Here is a 21620-nt window from a genome sequence, read left to right on the forward strand (position 1 = left end):
CTGAGAAGCTGGCATAGGACCAGAAAACCTGTTGTCTCTAAGAAGCAGGGGAAGCTGGAGTTTGTTTGGGGTTGTTTCTCAGGTCTGACCTAAAATGGTAGAAGGCTGATTGTGATCAATAATAGTTTGTGGAAACTTTGTATGTTTTTAGGAGAAACCCAGAAGGTTTGTCCCCACTTCTTTAGTTCTTAGGAAAATCAGTGTTTCTGAAATACAGTTTCCGGGATCTTTGACTTTACATATTACTTGTGTGACTTATTCTTCAGGTTACTATCGTACAGAAAGAGATAAGGGGACACAGTATGAGCTGTTTTATAAGAAGATGGATGGCATGGAGTACAGGCATGTCACCTTGTTCCGACCTTTTGGACCCCTCATGAAAGTGAAGAGTGAAACGGTCGATATTTCTAGATCGATCATTAACATTATTGTTCCTCTTGCTGGAAGAACTGAGGCATTTGCACAATTTATGCAAAACTTTAGGTAGGTGCATGAGATTATATAGTGAGCTATGTTGCTGATTTTCAGTATTTTGTTTCCTTTTCAAAATGAATTCCTGTTCTGGTTGATTTGCAGTGGAGCTAATGATTCCAACATTGTGTGCAACTGCCTTGGGGTATGTGTAATTGAACCTACAGTATGGAGAAAACATTCCTTCTAAAAGGGTTTGAGAGATTCTCAAATTGCAGCAAAATGACCAAATGTCAGGATCATTGTGAACCTGGACACAGATGATCTTGAACATAATTTTTACATTAGTTGTAAATGTACAGAGTACCTGTTTATAAAATAAGGTATTGGAATGTGACACACAGTATTGGAACCTTCTGATTCAAATGGGAAAGATGGGGAAAGAAGAGGGGAAAACATCTTTCCTTGTTTTCTTTGAAGCCATTTGATGCCTAACCAGAACACTCCAGTCTGCTAATACTTTTTAATGCAGTAGCTTTTAAGTACCTGAAGTTTTTTATTGTGTTGCAAGTAATTATTAATATCAGCTTATCTTTGTGCTTATAGGGATGTGTGTATTCATCAGGATAAGCGTGTTCACCTCACAGTGGTGTACTTCGGACAAGATGGTCTATCAGAAGTGAAAAGCATCCTAGAATCTGTAGCTAGGTAAGTGTATCAATTCAACATCAGTCAGTACAAACAACATTGATTGGCATTTTAAGTAGTTTTTAAAAAGAATGAAAAAATAAACCAAATAAATTTATACTCCATTTCAGGTTACTAGGAAAAGTATGCTTTATTTACTGTACGCTATTTATAGTTGGCATTTTACAGCTTAGGTTGCAAAAGTTTCCTGAAGACTACAAAAATCAACTTATAGACAGAAAAGACTTTGAGGTTTCTATCTGACAGTCCAAAAAACAACAGGGATAACAACAGGGATGAGTTTTGCAGTGCATATTCAGTCACGCTAACAGCTTGATCAGAGCTTAAGTTCTTTGGAACTGGGATGTACATTTCAATAGCTATTTCACTGGAGAGACAATTTTATTTAATGATAAGGAACAAAAATGTACAAAGTAGGCCTACTTACTCTTGGCTGTAAAATAACTTTAAGCACAGTTCATCATGGCTGTCTCAGCAAGTAGCATTACGTTTATGGATGTAAAATTCCTGAATGTGTCTTTTATGATTTTTGCTCCAGAGGGATGGGAGAGGTGTGAGCATCCTTTACCTACGTTTCTTCGCTCCCTGAGCTCTTGTGCTCATCCCTGAGCTGGGAGCTTTTTCCCCTTGAGCTCTAGTGTGATCCCTCTCTCACAGTGCTGGCCAGGCTACTCTCGATGACAGAGATTAGACACTGGCTACTTTGTCACCAGCTTGGAGCATGTGATGGAGAGTTGGCCTGACATGTACAGGCATCTTGTAGGAAGGGAGGAGAGAATTTCTGCCTTTTTTGCTGTAGTCTCCCTAGCACCTGCCGTGTGCTGGGCCCCTCCATTTTTGAGGCCCCTGCTGCCTGCCCTGCTCTCTGTGAGATGTCCTCAGAGCACTGAGCCAGTGCTGCAGGCTCACTGAGCATTTACCTGGTTCTGTATCTTTTTAGTGGTGCTACTGTTGAGTATCTTCACTCTTTTCTCTTCAAGCATTGTCCTCTGAAGTGTCTTTGAAGTAGACACTTAACTTTGCTTGAAGATGTTCTCTGAGTGTGTTTTCAGTCTCCTCTTGCTGCTCCTTCCCTCTTCTGCTGTGAGTACAGGCCCATGTGCTACTGGTAAATAGCAAGGAGAAGCAAAATGCCTGGGTTATGGTGGCACCACCACACAGATGGCCTTTGCCCCCTGCGTCTGGTGATGCCAGGACTCTGGCTTCCTGTTTGCAGTCTTCTCTGAACTGGTGAAGACAGCTATTTCTCTGTTAATCAGGACTTCTTGGTTTGTGGGGGCAAATTTTAGATGCCATTGTAATTCAAGAGAGCATTTTAATTCATGTCAGATAACAAAAGGCCTTTTAATCTGTCTGAATGATTAAACATGAAGTGGAGTTATTAAAGTAAGACTGATTTCTATCATTTTACAAGGTTTAAAATTGACAGCTAAGTGTAACAGATTTTTTTTCTCTCATTCTGATCGTATAACTGTTTTTCTTTTTAAATTTCTGGAATGAAATCCTGTAAAATGCTGGAAACTTATAAATGGTCCCTCTGCCCCTCCCCACAGATTGATTTTGGGTTTGGCTCTGTTTTTCTTGTAGAGAAACTGACTTCCACAATTACACACTTGTCTCTCTGAATGAGGAATTTAACCGAGGCCGAGGACTTGACATGGGTGCCAGAGCCTGGGAAAAGGGCGAGGTCCTGATGTTCTTCTGTGATGTTGATGTTTATTTCACAGCCGAATTCCTCAACAGTTGTCGCTTAAATGCTGAGCCCGGTATGTTCCCTGATTGTTGCTGGAACAGAGCCTTGCCACTGTGCTTGACTTCACCTGACCTGTGCTGAGCATATTGAAAACAAAGAGAACTTGACTTGAATGGTGGAGCTTATTCAGTACCACACGCACCCTGGGAAATGAATCACATTCTTCACAAAAGGCAATAATATTTAGACTGAGAAATAACTTCTGCATTAGAGTAGCTTGTTTTAAGAACAATTGTCTTTTTTGTACATATACAATTTTCATGTTTTCTTAAGATTTAGTTGTCTGAAAGAAAGCTGGACAGTTTAATTGCTTTAACAATTAGACTGCATGTGAATTTGTATAACAAAACACAGTGTAATGCTCTACAGTGGAAGATGATTTTTGTTATGCTGAAGTCTCTAACAAGTTCGGTTTTATCTCTTCTCACTCGTGTATGGCCAAACACATCATATACGAATGGTTTTCAGTAGAGCTGCAGTGTGTTCCTTATGGAGACTGAGCTAGTGGTCCATGCTTAAATCCCAAACTCTGAAATATTCTGATTATTTTTCTTAAGTTTGTATGAGCCTTGCTTGTTCTACAGGCTTCTGCCAAGAAGGGTAAAGCTTTCTTGAGTTAACAAGCATTCTACTGAAGACCTTCTCTTGTCAAATGTATGTTTGGGGTTTTTTTTAATGCTTACTCTTGTTTCAAATTTATTGCAGCCAGAAAGCATTTTCTCCAAATGTCAGTTTGGAATCAATAGATATTTTTTCTTCATCTAATAAACAGGCAAGAAAATTCTTCAGAAGCCAGATATTTGGATTCTGTTTCTTGCTTTTTCTTTCATTTCTGTCTGTCTCTGTACTTCATCAAACAAGTTGTATAAATAATTGGAAAATTGTTGGAGAGGAGTGTCTTGTGAGCTTTAACAAGGGAGGGAGTTCGAGAGACTGCTTGGCAATTCATACTGGCAGTTTGTCACCTTTGTGTCAAGTGAGATCTGAAAATGCTGCTCACTCCTTCAGAGTTCATGCCCAAGTCAGGACAGTGAATATTCTTGTGGACTGTTGTCAATACCTTTGCAGCTTTGGCGATGCACGACATTCATGGAAAAATATTTATCTGGTTTCTATAATAGACACAGAACTGGTGTTTTAAGCATAGTCAGGATGCTCATGATGCTTGATACCCTTGTAGGATATCCTGGATGTACCTGCTTTTACATGTTTGTGGAAAGACACAAATTCATAACTCTCAACAATGCAAGGTGTTACTTGGATTTGATTATTTTTTAGGTTTACTGCATATCATTATTGCAGGAATATTTCAGTCACCTAGTATGACACTGAGATAATATTTTATATAAGCATATATAACTATATGCAAATGTAAATCAGTAGTGTAATATGTGTAATATGCATACGTATGTATTTTTTTTAATCCTATGAGCTCTGCCCCACTAGATATTACAGGCTTCCTAGGAGGGAAATATTAGCAGCTTGTTTTGATTTATTTCCACTAGATGCCTAATAGGTAATATTTTACGTAAAAAGAGTGTTTCTGGTTTCTTTTTGCCTTCAGAAAACATGCCCACAGTGAGTAACAATTTTCTTTTGACTTCCAGGGAAAAAGGTTTTCTATCCTGTGGTATTCAGCCTTTACAATCCTGCTATTGTCTATGCCAACCAAGATATGCCACCTCCTGTGGAGCAGCAATTGGTAAGCAGTGGGATTTATTCTGGATAGAATTAGGCATGCTTTGTATTAAAACAAAATGAAGTGTAACTTAATAGTCTGTTTGGGATATCTTATGACCTTTGGCAGTGCATATCTAAACATTGCCCATAGGCAAAGCACTTGGAAAAAAATCTTGTCAAACAGTACAAAATTCATTCTTAGATAAACTTGGAGTTCCATGTAGTTTTAAAGAAATAGTTGCTATTAATCAAATGAAGTTAGTAGTTCTGATCTGTTGCTTATTCTGGCCTGGAAAGCCAGTATTTTAGGAGGATGGTGGCATTACAGGGCAGCAACTTTCTTCTTATCTTCCAGCAAAAAAAGCATTGGTGAAAGGCAAAAATATTCTGAAAGTTAAGTGTCCAGTCTAACTCTCTTTCAAGAGACTGCATAGATGAAATTGGGTTTTGCAGCTGAGACTTCTGAGATGGACAGGTTTCGAGGAGGAAAAGAAGAGAGTAGTGTGAAGAAGAGCTGTATCAAAAGAAAAAAATAATAGCCCTCATTCCCTAAGTTGTTTGCAAGGATCCTACTGAAAACTGGAGGGAAGGTTTTGCATATGGCCTTGGGTAGTCACAGCTGAGAGAGGAATGAGCCCCTGCCTGACAGCTCTGCTGTTCACTCTTCTGAGCTTAGCAGTATTATGGTTGCAGACTTCAATCACAAAGCTTACTTTTTTTTGTCATATCAGATCAAGAGACAAATGTGGCCTTAAAAATGGGTAGGAATTGGAGTATTGGGAACAGATGATTTAGCAATGGACTGCTTAACTGCTTGGTCTGGGCAGATACATAGGAAATCGAGGTGGTGCAGCAGAAAGGTAAATGTGGAAACTGCAGTGAGGGTGAGTGTTTGGAACTGGAAGGTGGAGGGTGAAGGGAACAGCAGGTCACTAAGAAGCCCCACATGAGTGCATGACTCAGAAACACCGGAAGTGTTATTATGCTCTATCCTGCACTGAGCAAATGATTGGAAGAGCTTAGCTTTCTGCAAAACCAAATGCAATGCACCTCCTTTTGTTGTATTTTACATTTCAAAATGATACTGGTTTAAAATTGCAGGTACACAAGAAGGACTCTGGTTTCTGGCGGGATTTTGGCTTTGGGATGACTTGCCAATATCGGACGGACTTTCTGACTGTTGGTAAGATGAGACTAAAGATTAAAAAATTGTGATTCTCTGGTCTTACCTAATGACAGGGAAGAAATAATTAATTTCTTGTATTATTTTCCTAAGCCCAGCAGTCAGACTTGTGCGACAAGTTTGACTAATGAGATAAATTAGCTTTTCTAAGTTTTGATGTCCCATCTGTTGAATGTTTTAAAAGACACAATAGTTTCAGTAGAAACGTTTCACTCTAGAACTTCTAAAAATATTGCTTTTTTTTTTTTTTTGTACTTTGTGTCTGTTTGAAGCAAATGAATCAAGTTTAAGAAACATGTCACTCAAATAAGCCACTCACATAGACAAGAAGCATTCAAATCCTTTCCTTTAAATAACCTTGAAGAGTTGGATACAGTTGTTTGAGGCTTTAGCAATGCGCTTTCCCCCCCTTGTGGCGTGTTCTTAAAACTGAGAACAGCTTGGTGTGCTTAAATATGCAAGATGGTGGTGAAGATAGTCTGCCAGAAGATTTAATGATACTGCCCTGTGTGCTGTCTGATGGCTTGAATGCAGGCTGATTGCTAATAGCAGTCATATTGCCATCTGTATGGTACATGCTAAATGGAGACTTTATAATTCTGGAGTTTTGAAATTGTGCAAGAGCCTGGGTTGCTCTTCACCGTGGTCCTGGAAAAACAAGAGAACTTAAAATGGTGAACCATGTTCCTTTCCTTAATCCGGCCTTTTGAATTGTGACCTATGGAGTAATTGCTGGCATTTTTAGAGAGGATTTCTCATATGGTGCATGACTGCTTCATTTTCCAGCTGCTAAAATCCATTATGCTTCCTAAAAATAATCCAAAAGCATAGCCAGTGAGGTTTGCCTACAGTTTACTGCAGCTGTCACATGGGATGTCATGCATAATGCAATTTGGAGACACTGCTCTAAGAGACTTTCCGAAGCCAGCAGATCTCTGTCCTGGGCAGTTTCCACCACAAAGGATGTGGTATTCTTGAAGGTCCTGTCCCTCAAATTGGCATGCTATGGCATGGAAAACTTAGTTAACTGCTCCAGAATTTCTGGAATGTCATGCCAGATCTGGTAACATGTTACGCAGAAAGCGCTGCTCTTTTTCCCTGTGCACCCAAAGAACAATTTCTGATGCTGTTTTTGTAGGGGGCTTTGACCTGGAAGTGAAAGGCTGGGGCGGCGAGGATGTCCACCTTTACAGGAAGTACTTGCACGGTGACCTCATGGTGATCAGGACGCCGGTGCCCGGGCTGTTCCACCTGTGGCACGAGAAGCACTGTGCGGACGAGCTGACCCCGGAGCAGTACCGCATGTGCATCCAGTCCAAAGCCATGAACGAGGCGTCGCACTCGCACCTCGGCATGCTGGTGTTCAGGGACGAGATCGAGGCGCACCTCCGGAAGCAGGCCTACAGGACTAACAGTGAGCCTGTGGGGTGAAGGGCCCCCCTGGGGCGTGTGGTGACTTCAAATTCACAGTGAACCAGCATCATTTTACAGCCTTAATTCAGCTTACAAATGCAGTGCCTCTCTTTTTCAGTGAAGAAGAGTTTAGAGGGTTTTTGGTTCTTGTATTTGTTTTCCGAGTAATCCTTTGACTGATGCCCTGTTACCTACATATTTTGCAAGCTCAAGCACCTCAGCTAAATTGGACAGCATATGTAGTTCAAGGAAAATGTCTTCAATATCGACTGGAAAAATCTGGGGAATGTACAATTCAACACTTTTCCATGTGGTACATTTCTGTTCTTATATTTGCATTCTTTTGACAATTAAATGAAATAATCTTTTGTGTCTTGAGTATTTTCAGTCTGTATGGCTCACTGCACTGTGACTTTAGAAGGATACTGTGCTTAGACTCCATTGTAGAAACAAGAGAAAGGTGTGGAAAAATAATCTCACCATGAAAGATGTGTGGACATGCTGACCAGTACAGCAGCTGTGCAGGGTGCTGATTCCACAGCAAGGGCTTGGTGCTGCATTTGTTGTATTAACAGACATTGACATGGTTGAATATAGAGTAATTTGGGGGGTGGGAATGAAAATCCTTTTAAGTGGAATTTTGGAGCATATAATGGAAGTTCCTGCTGCAAAGGAGACACCACCTTCTTATTTCAGTGATGGATCAGACAAGTTGGGAACATTCTAGCTGGGGGTTTCTGGGCCTGGTCTTTTCCTACAGTAGATGTCACATCCCTTCTATAAACTGAGCTGTGCTATTAAACTTGTTTGTTTAAATATTTTTGGCCCCACTCCTTATTCCAAGGCCTTGCCTATGTATCTCATCCTTTAAGTTGAGGAACCATCTTTTCATTCCCATAAGAATTTATTAGTGGCCTGTTTGCTATTATGCCAATGTTGTCCTTGTGCATTCTTTCTCTTTTGGGCATTTTCCTGACATGTTTTTGTAAGGTGTTATATACTCTTAGTTGTTTCAGTGACTGAAAAAGCAAGTGCTATTACAGACTTTCTTTATACAATGCTCTTCATTCCACTGATTATCCTAGTAGCCTTATTCTTCACTTTTTCAGTTTGAGGATGTTTTAGGGTGTTGTGGTTTTTTTTTTTTTTTTGCTTATTGGGTTTTTTTTGAGTATATTTAAGCAGAATTACGCGGTGGTCTCATTAATGCCTTGTACAATGGCACTACTACTTTGGTACTTCCCTTTTGGGTGTTTTGGGATGCATAAACAGTTCAAATGCAGGCAGGTCATTTTTCTCCATGTTGTCTTATATGATACCACATGGCATGCCTCGTTTTTTTAATATATTTGTTTATAGAATGAATGCAGAGAATTCTAATTCGGTGGTTAAACCATTTGCATGGTTTCTGCTGAATTTAGATATTAGTTGAAAACCTTTCTCAAACCAGGTAATTATGATCTGTTTATGGATTTATTTTGCTCAAGAATTCTGAAGGCAACTAAAAGACTTAAATGGTTGATTTCTGAATAGCAGATACGTTGTGCAAATAGTTCTGGGCACTGATCGTTTTTTATATGTACATAAAATTTGCCTTTATGTAACTTATTGTGGAGAACGGTGTACTGTATTGTACTTAGAGTGAAGAGAATGCATTGCAGGACTTCTTGCAGTTGATATTCTCAATATAATAAATGGAACTTCTGCATTTTAGAAATTGTTTTAAGCTGTCTCTTTGAAATACGTTTTTACAATAATATTGTACAGAGCATAACGCACTGGATTCACATAATATTTGCAGTGAAAATCCAGCCAGCTCAATTTTGCATCTCAGGTATCTACCCAGACCAGATATGAGAGTTTGTTCCTCAGACAACTTAAACTTAGACCAGATGTTACCTCACTTGGATATCTTGGTTTTTGCTAAGAAAAAGTTTAAGATACTGGTGAGAACAAGATTAAATACATTGGTATTATGACTTAGGGTAAAGATACAAGTGGGGCATTCTCCTGAGACTCCAGCCTTTAAAACATAGGACAACTGCTGCTGTCCTGGCTGCACAAGAATAAGCATCTGGAACTGCCTCTCACTGACACCACCCCTGTGTGACACAGCCTGGAATGGCATTGGAGGTAGTGCACAGGTGTCCAGCATCGCTGCCCATCAGCTCTCAGCACAGAGACGCTACTGCAGGAGGATCCAGTTGTCCCAGTTCTCATGTTTTGGAAACATGGCAGAGTGCTGATATCCAGATGTCTTAGGTTCTGCTGTTTTCCACTGTGTGGTTGTACTTATCAGCAACAGCGAGGGAGATCAGTGTCAGCTGTCCCCATCTGTGTGATGAAGACCAGTCTGTGGCGTCAATGCTGGAAGGTGATGGGGGAGGTCTGGAGATGAATGTAGTCACCAGGAACCACTTCTGGAAACTTTTTTCCATTCGTTATCCCAAAAGGTGGAAGCAAATGCATTGGAGTAAAAAGGAAGTCATAATGCTTGGAAATAATGTGTGTTGGGCATTGACACAAGTATTCCAAATGGCTCATGATTTGAGGATGTCTGAACTGACAGAGGACCCCTTGCAGGCCTAGGGTTTCCCTTGTCTTAATTCAGCTCCCTGCAATACCCACCTGTGTGAGATGTTGCTGTGGCACACACCAGCTCAGCAGCTCTGTGCACCCAGTGTCTGAATGCACACCATTGCTTTTGCTCTGTAATGGAACTAGATCAGAAATAGTGGGATATACCTTTATAATAAAGTGATTTCAGTTGCCTGAGCATGTTCAGCTTCTGACTGCATTTGGGCACAGCCACACTGTGCTACAAGCATGTGTTTGTGAGCAGCAGTGTTGCTGCTTTCTGGTTGCTGCTGTGAGCTGTAATGCAGGGCAGGTGTGCTCTTTCCCAGTAAGATGGGCAACTCCTCCTTGCATGTGTTTCCTAACTTCATCCAAGAAAGGGAGCAAATCATGCTTCAAATACGAAAATCTCTTGCTTGAGAGTAAGACCTGCTCTTGGCTTTCCCAAGGTGTGCTCTGCGTGCAGAGGAAGAATAAACCCCACGCTGTGCAGCTTGGGGTGCTGCTGGGGCACTGGAAAGAATCAGGCTTCAGAGTCACAGTCTGTGTGCCCAGGGTCAGTGCTTGGGTTACATGGCCAAGTCTGGGCCTTGTCCTCCTGTTTTGAGATATGCTGTTTACGTAACATACTTTTTTTAAGCTGTGGTCCAAGTGGTTTCCTGGAGGAGTCACTGCATTTTAGTGCTAGAGTAGTAAATACAGTAACATTTTGTTTAAATAGGAACATGCTCCACTGGATTGTGAAGTAATTTTTTTTTTGTTTCATGCTATCCACATAAATTTTAACCTTTTCCAATGAATTTACAATCTGTAGTCTTCCCTAGAGAGACGTGTTCTTCATTAAAGGAAGTCAAGATGAGATTAGCTCAGGGCGCACTTTCACCTTTGGCAGGAAAGAATGTAGGTTGTGCTTTTGAATTTGTTTAAAAATGTTATTCAATGAGACTAGTAAATACTGGTTTGGAGAATCAGCAAATACAGAGGGAAAAGTGGAAAAAACTTAATAATTCTGGGTCTCCTGCATTCAGAAGAAAATGCTGTGGTTTTTTTGAATTTCATACAATCCTTTGGACTCTGAGATGCACACACCTATGAAAACCAAAATTTATTTGTAAACTGTGTTCAAGAAGAGAATTGCATCAGGAGGGAAAGAGAAGTGGGTTAGGGTAAACCTTAGCCACTTGTGTCTGAATGCAGACATTTAAATGGTTTTAGTTCATGCCAAAATATAAACTGGAACAAAATTTTTGCTTTGTCAGATCAGTGAATGAAAGGAAAAAAAATCTTAAAATAACCTTTAAAATGATGTTTCAGCATAAATTACTAACTTATTGATTCATCAATGTAATGATAAAACTTTCTGTGTATTGAAGGTGGGTGTAGCTTTCATTTGCCTGAGGTGCTCTTGCTCTGTGTGACTCTTCAAATACATCTTAAGGAGATAAATCATTCAAATTTTACTCAGCTGTGAAGGAAAATGAGGGTAATGAGCTTAAGCAGTGTTTGGTTCATGCCCCAACGATGCTCACCTTTTCTTTGTTGGGCCTGATTGCAAACTAAAAGTCTCCACCTGTTTTCACTGGAAAACCTTTACAGCAAAGGAGACTTTGATAAAACAGTTTTTCATGTTTCTGTGGTGGGCAGTGGCTCTGCAGACCCCTGCCTCTGTGGTATATCACATACTATAGCACATTTTTTCTGAATGCCTGGCACTGAGCAGTGCATTTGGGCTGTGTAGAGACACACCTGGGAGCTGTGCAAGCACCCACACACCCCTGGTTGCCCCTTTGCCGCTGGCTTCACATGGCCCCGGCTCCCAGCTGATGTGAACCTCAGCATCACGATTGCCTTCAGGCCCTGGGGAGTTGGTACCAGCTGGAGATGGGCTCAGCTGTCCTTTGGGGAGGTGCAGAGCAGTGGTGCCCCCTGAGCCAGCAGCAGAGTCCTGCTGGGGCCCCCTGAGGGGCTGCCCCTGCCACAGGTGCTTGCAATAATGAGGGCAGTTGGGGTTAATTAGCCCTGGGGAAGAGCTGCCTCTCCTCAGTTGGCACCTGAAGCTGGCAGAAGAAGGTGCTTCTCCTTCTTTTCTAAGAAATGTGGTCTCTCTCCTGGCTTTGAGTAAGGTGTTTCATTGTTATGTTTGAGATTGCAGCAGAAAGGTAACGGCTTCCACCTTTTCACTAGGAGACCTTATTTGCTTTTCACAAGGCTGTGTTGTGGTGGGTCTAAAGAGTAGGTGTCGTAGCTGGGATCTGTATGGAAGTGCTGTGCAGCAACTGCTTTTGACCTACAAGTAGAATGTTAAATAACCTCTTTTAATATTTAAGTCTAAATGCTGGCATAAGGTTTTATTAAAACACAGCTCTGTTTTGGTTAGTTTAGCCCTATTCCAGGGTGAAGAAGTCCCTCTGAACTTGAAGTTTGTGGTCATTTAACTGGTTTATTTGAGCTACTCTAGGTTTGCATGTCATGTGGTGAGTTTTTCTGGAGCATTTTTAGTTCTAACACTTTCAAGGTTGCCTTGTAGCTACAGGACTTGTATGTAACATATGACTGAAGTGTCTTGACCCGTGTCCTCTCATCTTTCACTATAAATGGTGTAAAAACTCTTTGCTGGTGCAAGTTAACTTAGTGAAGGACTTTGTAATTTTCTTTCATAGGTAGGATACTTTGCATTTGTACTTGCCTTGCAGGTGAAAGAGGGTATTAACTCATTCCTGCCTTTTGTTGTGCTAGTGGCAAGATGATCTTGTGTTTATGATTCTGGTGGTGTTTGATCTTGAAAATTTCAGCTCCTAGGTTTGTGTGTATTGTTTTTTTTGTGGGGGTTGTTTGTTTTGGGGTTTTTTTGGTCAATTGCTTTGCTATTTGCATGTCCACAGTGGGAGCATGTGCTCTTTGCCAGCACTGGAGGGTTCTCAGATGTTGGGTAGAAGTGCTGTTTTAAAAGAAGACTGTATCTGTGGAATGCAATGATATGTAATGCAGAGGCTGTCAAACAGCCTTCCCAGATACAGTGTCTGACCTGGCTCCTGCTGAAGGCAGTGGCAAATGTGCCCAGGCAGCAAAGTCACAGCTGTGAAACAACTGGGGAGCTTCTGTGAGAAGCAGGGGGAAAATGATACTCTGCCAGTGTGATGGATGTGGAGGAGCCAGGAGGTGAAGCTGAGCAGAGCTGTGGAAACACGAGCTAACAGGCACAGCACAGCTTTGGCCCTGCGAGAGCCCGAACTCTTTGACATATTTCCTGCAGCCTTATGCAAGCTTAAGTGCCCTCTTGCTGACTTCATTACAATCCATGGGGAAAATGATCATGTTAAAGGGATAGGCTGAAGCAAAAATAAAACCCTTTGAGATTGCTTGGTGCTCAGGAACGTTTTGGAGAGCAGCTCTGAGACAGCTTTGGCTACTCTCAGGTTGCAAGTCACAGCTTTTCCTGGGCCACACAGGTACTGGAGACCAGCTGGGATGGTGTTCTGGCCTGTAAATGCATCCACAGAGCAAATGTCAGAGGTGGGGAGGGTTCTGTTTGTGTGCTCTTAAAAACCTTGCAAAAGTGATTTTTTTTTTTGGCTGCCAGGTTCTTGTGAAATTCTTTTTGGAATACTTGGCTACTCTGAAATTTTTTAGTAGTAAAGTGAGGGAAGAGGTGTATAGAAAAACAGAATGGACTTGTTTGCATCTGCCAAAGTATTCATTGCTTGCTTGGATTTTTTGTTTTTGAAATATTTTAGGAGTGGTTTTTTTTCTTCTGAACTGAGATCTGCTCTTCAACAGTGAGCTATTATATCCCCAGACAACAATTGTTCACTGTTTCATTAAATTCTGGTAGTGCCATAAACATTCAAGATTTCAGTCAACTCCATCACTTCCAACTGTGTTTGCTGAGTCCCCCAGTGCTCTGTTGCTGTGATTGATTATATGTTGTACTTTTTTCTTTGATTTAATAAATATTTGTGGAGGTGGAGTGTTGTTAGTTGTATTAGTGTTGTATCTTCTTTGAATTGAATGTAAACAAATGGGTGTTGTGTAAATATTTTAAAGGCAACTTTCAGTGTTGACACTGATGGATAGCAAGATGCCATGAATTTAATGTCTCAGAATCAGAAGAGGCCGTAGTGTGCTCATGTGACAGGGATTAAAAAGATGTTAAGTTATTTTCTCTGTAATGAGATTATGTTGGAACTCCTTTGGCTTCTGCCCCCAAACAGAATCACATTACTTTTAAGATTGCTCCTGAATCTGAAGAAGCTAGATAAGATTAGAAATACTAGAAGCCAATTTCCACTAAATTTCAAGTTTCTGCTTTTCTGCCTTGGATTAGGTGAGGATGTTTGAAGCTGGTGCTTTGGTTTGTGTTCAGCTTTCTTTCAATCCTATAAAATGGTCTCCAGGCCTAGTGCTGAAGTGGGTTTGTAAACAGGACTCCTCTGTGTGGCCACAGACCTGGGTTTTGACTTTTTTGTGTGTGTTTAGTTTTGGTTTTTGTGGGAGGTTTTGTTTCCTGGTAGGTGCTACTAACAGTTTAGAGTAACTATGTAATGTTTTTGCCAACCCCTGTTTTTTATAGGGATTCTCTGTTTAAGTGCCTTTATTATTGTCAGGAGCCTAAGTAGCTGATATTGTAAAGTCTGCATCCTAATAGATCAGAAACAGTGTATTTATTGGTTGTTGCATTTCCTGGTGGTTTGAATTTCTTCCTCATTCACACCTCTTAAGGAGAGGGCAGATTATGTCTCACACTGTCCAGCACTCCCTGCTTGCAATAGGACTTGATTGCTTTTTAAATATTTCATTAGAAAAATAAACCAATATTCCTAAGTTATCTTACAGCAATCAACTGCATCCATCTTCTGTGCAAAAGCTGAATGTGCTATCCAGAAGCCATAAAAATGCTGGCGTCGAAAATTGCTTATAACATTGGACACACTAGGAATGTTTCAGTTTTTTATTGCTATTATGTTGGAGAGATGTTTATAATTTATGTTGTACCTCCAAGTCACTGCAGAATAATACCCCCAAGTGTGGTTTCTCTCTCTTCCAAAGACCACCTTGGGAAGCAGTGAAGGACAGCAAACCTCTGCACTGTCAGGGAACCTCTGTCAGAGCCCATAGAAATGTGCTGGAACCTCAAAACATTCCCAGTTATCCCTGCCTTGCCAGGGACAAGCATGAAAGGAAGCATTTGAAAGAAGCTACTATTTGCATGCTTTCTGGTCTGGAAACTTCCTTGATGACATGCATTAACAGTTGTAGATTCATTCTTTCTGCAATTTGATTTTTTTTTTTTTTTTTAAGGTATCTTGCTGTCCACACAGCCCTATTCAACTGCTGCAGGGAACAAGCTCAAAACTGTGCTTCCACACACTGCCTGTGGGCCTTTATGGTTAGCTGGGAAACTGGGGCTGCCCTGATAAAATTACATACATTGAAGGCTGAAAAGGGAAAATATGTCAGCACATCATCAAAAGAATTACTGATTTCTCTCCAAAAGTATACTAATATTGGTTGGCAGCTAACTGCTCAGCTGAATTTTGCCCATGAGTTATTTGCTAAAAGAAAGCTGTTTCTCAGGAATTATTAACTTGATAAATCAAATTGCTGCTAACATAACTAAGGGTACCTTACTGGCACTGAGCTACTGCTTGTCACCCTGTGTTGTGCTCTAGTGGCAGTGAAGTGCCTGGAAAGCAATTTTATTGTTTACTCTTATGCCTGTGTAAATAGCTAATTTATCCTAATGACTGGATGGGACATAATTGGAAGTGAGTTTTCAGGGACGCAATATTCGTATTAATTACGAGTGTGAACTGGCCATCAGGAAGACTCTTATCTGCTCGATCCTCTTAATGCTGCTAAACATCATTATCTTTTCTAATGAGCTGTGATGACTGAGCCTAGCACTGCTCAACTCTGTGAGGCTGCTCTGGTTACCAAAACCATTTCCCTAGAGAGTTTCCAACACACCAAAAATGCTTACGGGGCTTTCCAGAGCTCCTGCACTTCCAAGATGTAATTTTTTTTTTTTCCCCAAGGCTTATATCCCTGAGAAAGGAAGTGGCACTGGGGCAGAAAAGCTGGATTTTGCTTACAGCTCTGTGCTTGTCTGTGCTCTGTGTGACCTTGGAGAAGTGGCTTTGCTTCTGTACAGCAGGGCATGACAAAGGGTGGTGGTTGCAACCAAAGGTGCTGGGTTGTTGAAATGGCAACGGAACCTTGCCACAGGAAGCCCTGCAGTCTGCTGCAGCCAGCAAATGTTCCTGTGCTCTGCTGTGCAAAGACAAATACAGGGAGGAAAAAATAAAATTCAACTCTTAGGACACAAAGTGTTTTTACACAATGGAACTGTTACACACTTCCATTGAGAGAACAAAAATATTCTGTAGCACAGACCCTATCAAATCCATAAAATACTACTGCAGAGAGAGTATTAGAAGTGGCAGCATATCGTTGCCTTAGTGTTGCTCTTGCCTTTGTTGGAAGACATTTAAATATTTCATACTATAGCTTTTCATGTCAGAAAGAAACCAGTTGGTTCATTTGACCATATTGACTTCCACACCTCCTTCAGCTTCTGGGTTGTGGTTTGATACATTTACAAGTGAAAAATAACAATGGAAAAAGTTAATCATGGTTGAAGCAATTTCTTTTTTTTTATTAATGCAAGCACATCCAGTCAAACACAGAATATCCTGCTTTATGGTACAGCTTTATATTTAGCATTTCAGCTCAGAATAGCAAAACACAGTATTTAAGGAATGTATCAAACGTAGGGAGGAAAAATAAAAGGGAACCAATGTAGATACTGCATGGATTTCAAGTATGTACTTGGACTGATTGACCGGTGAAGTGCACATTCATGTGAAAGCTCTTTTATACATTTACAGAAAGTGTTCTAAAATTGCATTTCAAATATATATTTTTTTCTTAAATTTTAAGCATCCCTTTTAAACTTCAGTTCCATAAACAAAGCTGATATACAATCCCTCGTATAGTGTCTGACAATGTTACTAACTAGAACATCTCTGAAAGTGCAAAACACTGTAATAATACAGTATAAATATTTTTACTGGAATCCAGGGCTGAAGGCCAGCACTTCAGCACAGGAAAAATAGCAGCAGGTAATAAGAATTATCCCTTCCCCTTTCCTGGGCTGTTCTTGTTAGTAGTTAGTATTCTACTTCTTCCTTCCTCATGGTGTAACTTGCTTTTGTTTCTCTTTGATGCCAATGCTATGGGAATAGCGAAATGGTGATTTGTCTCCCTTCCTTACCTCAACTTACTCCTCCAATTTTAAGTATTTGCCAAGGGGGAAGTCAAAGAGGGAAAGCTCTTTTTAATTTTTCACCGTACTCCAGGGCCAATAGAGCAAATTTCTGCTCAGTGCTTGCAGATGCTTCATCAAACAGTGGCACTGCTCTTGGCTGTAGGCACTCAAGCAAGGAGAGTCTGCTGGACTGGAATAAACCAGACCCTCAGTCCAGCAAGTCTTGCCCCTTCTTCAACAGAAGGCAGAATAACGTAAATACCATCTACCTAGAGCTGGTCATTTTTAAATAAGTCCTTGCAGAGGTCCTCTGCAAGGCTGTGTTAGGGAGGCTGTAACCACTGTCAGCTCTAGAGGAACTGGTTTTGTTGGATTTTTGTTGGTTTGTTTTTGTTTTTTCTTTTTAAAGAAAAAAAAAGAAAAGCCCAGTCTAATTATCTGGCTTGAGTTATTATCATATATTCAGCCCTCAAGCCTTCAGAGAAAAATTACTGGAAAAGTAGGTATTTGTGGGTAATAATTTGTTCATTGGACAAAATAAGTTTTAATCTGAGCCTATTTTTTTTTTTCTTTCTCAACTCAGAGATCAGATGATGAAGTCCTAACTATATTTTTTTTTCTCCCCTGGAAAGGAATACCTTGAATCTTGACAAAACTCTCCAGGTACTTAGATATTCAAATTAGGAGTAAACTCAATACTAAAAGGAGAAATTAGAAATGGCAAGCATCAGTGGGTTTGCAGATCGCCTTTGGTACTGACTTGTTCAAAGGTGACTAATTTCTTAGAGTGCTTGCCCTTAGATTTCAATGGGTTCTGTCCCAGACAGTTAATCATGGCTTTGCAAAAGACTAGAAAAAAACTTACATTCTAAACTGGTCTTTGTTTTAGCTGTCTGTAAGTACAGACTGAACTTTTCAAAGGAACCAATGGAATTAAATGACCAATTCATGGAGAGGAAATTCTTTGGAAACTTTAGCCTTAACTTCAAATTGGACATCTGAGTTTACTTCCCTTTCCCTGGCCCATGCTGATTTTTTTGTTTTCCAAAACTTCTTTTTAAACAAACATATTAGGCCTGTTTTTCAGAGATTATAATCTAGGTTAGACATTCTTCTCTTCAAACAAAACAAAAAAATTCCCTGATTTTTCAAAAAGAAAACACAAACTATTCTGACAGCCAGAATTTAAAGGATAGTTCCCAGAAGTATTAAAACTTAGACATGTGTGCATCCCCACATGTGCAACACACACATACTCACACACAAACGCACAGACCCCAGCAGTTACCCCCTCTTATCTCTTGAAATCATGTAACAAAAATAGGTTTGCTGCACCATCAGTGTTACAGGCAGGTATACTCTACTTCATGTGCCATAATTCTCCACTTATTTAAAAAGTACATTGTAGCTGGTTTCGAGACATCCATATTTTTATTTCCCTTACTTCCAGCCCAGCGTCAGAAGGTACAACTACACAAGCTCAGTACCTTGTAAGGCACTAATTGCTGATGGAGGAGAGGAACAAACACTTGTGAACATCTGTGAACAATTCTGCTGATTTGAAGGAGAGCCTTCATTTCAAAGCTAGGGAGACATACTGAGTGTTCTGTAGGATACTGGTCCAATGGGGTATTTAACCTGAACACTGGCTTCAGTTAGGATGTGTGTTTGAACTTGTATTTGTTTTGGTGGAAGTAATAAAAAATAAAAATTTGGATGCTGATAGAATAAGATACCATCTCCCATGATACATTTAATCTCTGAGAACAGGGCCCTGCCCTTATATTTAAAATAAAAACCCAAAACCCTTCAGTAAGTGCCTTAAGGTTGACATGTGAAATATTTACCACATTTTATTTCATAAAAGTTACTGTATATACAAAACAGACCTCATCCAGTGAGGTCCTTCTTAGCTCAGTCCAAAGTCTTTCACTCAGGTTGTAAAAACATGTCCATTAGATGTGCTTCAAAGTCTGCAAATCGGATCCAAAAATCTCAGGCTCTATTAAGCAGAGTTGTCCTAAAAGACAAAAAAATAAAAAAAATACAATTATTTTTTCTGTCACAATGAAGTTTTTCAGTTTTGGCAATAGATCTATCTTGCATCATTAGCTGAAAGCCTCTCTTCAAGGGATAGATTTTCAACAGCTAGAAACTGGAATAAATCTGTGCATTTCAATAAAGATGCTGACATTAAATGAGATGAAAATTTAACTTGCATAACTTTACCTCAGGCCCTTAGGATGAGCTCAGGCATGTAACATGTGTTCCTCTGTCATCCTAAACTGCTGCAGGCTGAACATTGTTGGATTTCATGCAAGGTGCATTGCATGGAGGTTATAAGTGAAAAGCTCATGTGGACATCCTAAGAAATGCTGGGATCAGTGGGAAACAGTGTCTTGTTTAGGACAGCAAAGCCACAATGTGCCTCGACAAAGCTCAGGGCGTGCAGGCTTTGTTCATTCTCTGTCTGGAACAGATCTGTTAGATTTTAATGTTTAGCATGACTTACAAATCTCTCTGCCTTGGCCTCAGTATTGGAAAAATTCTAATTAATTGATCTCGTCATGTACATGGGACTGGTGCTTCCTATTCTCAGAAGGATGAGGAGTCTTTGAAACTTTATTCCTTAGGGGAGGCTGACAATTAGCATTTTCCTAGAAATTTTCATCCTTTTATATCATTTGTTGTGGGAACCTAGAATTCAGAGAATATTTCTCTGCCTGTTTTGGAAGGTTTTACCCCCCTGAACAGTACTAGTTTTGACCTTTGTCCATGGGAAAATTTTCCCAGCCTCTGGGAAGAATTAGAATCTACAATGGTGTGAATTAGGTGATAGAATACCATGTGAGATGATCACAGGGTGAAAAATTTAGAGGTTTTAGGTCTATTTGAATAGTAAATAGATAGAAGTAGAAAACCTCAAAATGGAGGATAAGTTGTAGTTAAAAGCTTCTTTCTCCTTCTTCACTAACTCCATATTTTGCAGCAATAGTGGTTTGGGATGATTGGATACAGAATTCCGCAGTTCCTGTCTACGTGATTTAGGAACTTGTTGGACAATGGTAAAAAAGTGAAAATATCTTGTGTTTTAAGCTTTCATTGGGTAATTTACCTTTAAAAAGGCTGTGAAATCTTGATAAGTTGTCTTCTTGCTGCATTCTCTGCTCTGTGCTATATTTAAGCCATGCCAGTGGCTTGTACTCCTTAGATAAGAATTAATAAACACCTAAGAGGAGACTGAGAAGCATGAAGTCCCATTTGCCTCCTTTTTTCTCCTGGCAAAACTCTACCTGTCTCCCCCATCAGGGAAGACAACAATTAATGACACGGACAGCTTTAATTTGTAAGTGCACAGCTACGATGAGAGCGCTCTCTTAGCATCTCTGTAGGTTTGCTCCCCTGAGAAAATGATGTCTGAACACTGCTACAAATGCAGATTATTTTACTGTATTTGATAGCCTAAACAAAGGATGTTCTCTGTCACAGTCCCAGCAGTGACCTTGCAGCCTCAATAGACCTGGCTGGAAAAGCTGTATCAAAATCCAAGCCCCACTGGTTTTTTTTCAGGTTTAAATTTTGAAGGAAAAAAACCTGTATTATGGTTTTAAGCTGGGTAGCAAATAGGACAGAAAAAGCTAATGGTCACAGGCTTCTGTGTGTCTGCAGAAAGACTCATGTTCTGAGGAAGCCTCATACCTGAGTGTTTTCCAGCTGTCTTTTTCCATGTGGTTTTCTGGACCTTCACTTTCAAAAGATGCAATGAACAGAGCTGGTAAAAAAAAAAAAAAAATAATCAGATACCTGAGCTCTTTAACCGAAAAAAAAAAATCTAATGGTTAAAATACAGGAGATATAACTTTGCAAAAATATAATGAAATTTTTCCTCATCAGAAGCCAATGCAACACTTAAGTGTTTTGCAACACTTATCAAATTACTAATAAAATATGATTTTGCATGTTAGTATTTTTCATCTGCGTATTTTGTCTGTATTTTAACATGTAGAAAGACTCACAATGTTCAATAAAGGATTTTACCTTCTTCACTATAAATAGGTGCTGTGAGTAGATAACTCTGGATTTTCTTGTCTTTTTCAAAAGGACACTCAACCTGCTTCCATGTCAGGAAATCATGAATCTGTCTTGAAATCTCCCAGAACTTCTGCATGAAGTAATTAAAAGAATATTATTAAAATAGCATTTGCTTTCTTTGAAATATTAGAGCCTCTCAGTCTTATTCTTTTTATGCTGCTTCTTACCGTCCCTTACTCAGACTTACATGGAATTGTCACAGCACCAAGCCTGACAGAATTCAAGAAGCATTTGGACAATGCTTTCAGGCACATGATGTGACTCTTGAGGGTGGTGCTGTGCAGCCTGTGGGTCCCTTCCAACTCAGCATATTCTGTGATTCCTTGTTATTCTTTCTTCTTCTGCCTCCCTTCATCTCCCCCTCTTGCTGCTAATTCCTCATCTGTTATCAGCTAACCATCTGATCTTCTGCCTCCAATTTTTTTCACCAACCTTTTCTTCGTATATAATGGTGCCTATTTTCTGCATTGAGTGTCTACACTAGCCTGTGACTGGAGCTGGACAGTAAATAGTTTTTATTTGCTTTACTTTTTACA

At 40.0% G+C, this 21620-nt stretch overlaps 2 protein-coding genes across 5 annotated transcripts in view; one reads left to right on the plus strand and one right to left on the minus strand.

The window, feature by feature from the left end:
- Window positions 1-9923, plus strand: part of CSGALNACT2 (chondroitin sulfate N-acetylgalactosaminyltransferase 2) — a 33979-nt gene extending 24056 nt beyond the window's left edge. The window contains exons 3-8 of the mRNA XM_039553613.1: window positions 267-483; window positions 1018-1119; window positions 2707-2885; window positions 4480-4574; window positions 5654-5735; window positions 6874-9923. Of these exons, the coding sequence (XP_039409547.1) occupies window positions 267-483; window positions 1018-1119; window positions 2707-2885; window positions 4480-4574; window positions 5654-5735; window positions 6874-7166 (968 nt within the window). The 3' untranslated portion in view covers window positions 7167-9923. The remainder of the gene's footprint in view (window positions 1-266; window positions 484-1017; window positions 1120-2706; window positions 2886-4479; window positions 4575-5653; window positions 5736-6873) is intronic.
- Window positions 9924-16353: 6430 nt separating this feature from the next.
- Window positions 16354-21620, minus strand: part of RASGEF1A (RasGEF domain family member 1A) — a 156579-nt gene continuing 151312 nt past the window's right edge. For all 4 annotated transcript variants that reach the window (XM_010400892.3, XM_010400891.3, XM_019286677.2 and 1 more), the window contains 3 exons: window positions 21031-21154; window positions 20692-20764; window positions 16354-19012 (listed from right to left, as the gene is read on the minus strand). In XM_010400892.3, coding sequence (XP_010399194.1) covers window positions 18988-19012; window positions 20692-20764; window positions 21031-21154 — 222 coding nt within the window. In that variant the 3' untranslated portion in view covers window positions 16354-18987. The remainder of the gene's footprint in view (window positions 19013-20691; window positions 20765-21030; window positions 21155-21620) is intronic.

Source organism: Corvus cornix, chromosome 6 (assembly GCF_000738735.6).
Source record: "Corvus cornix cornix isolate S_Up_H32 chromosome 6, ASM73873v5, whole genome shotgun sequence".
In the NCBI taxonomy this organism is placed as follows: Eukaryota; Metazoa; Chordata; class Aves; order Passeriformes; family Corvidae; genus Corvus; species Corvus cornix.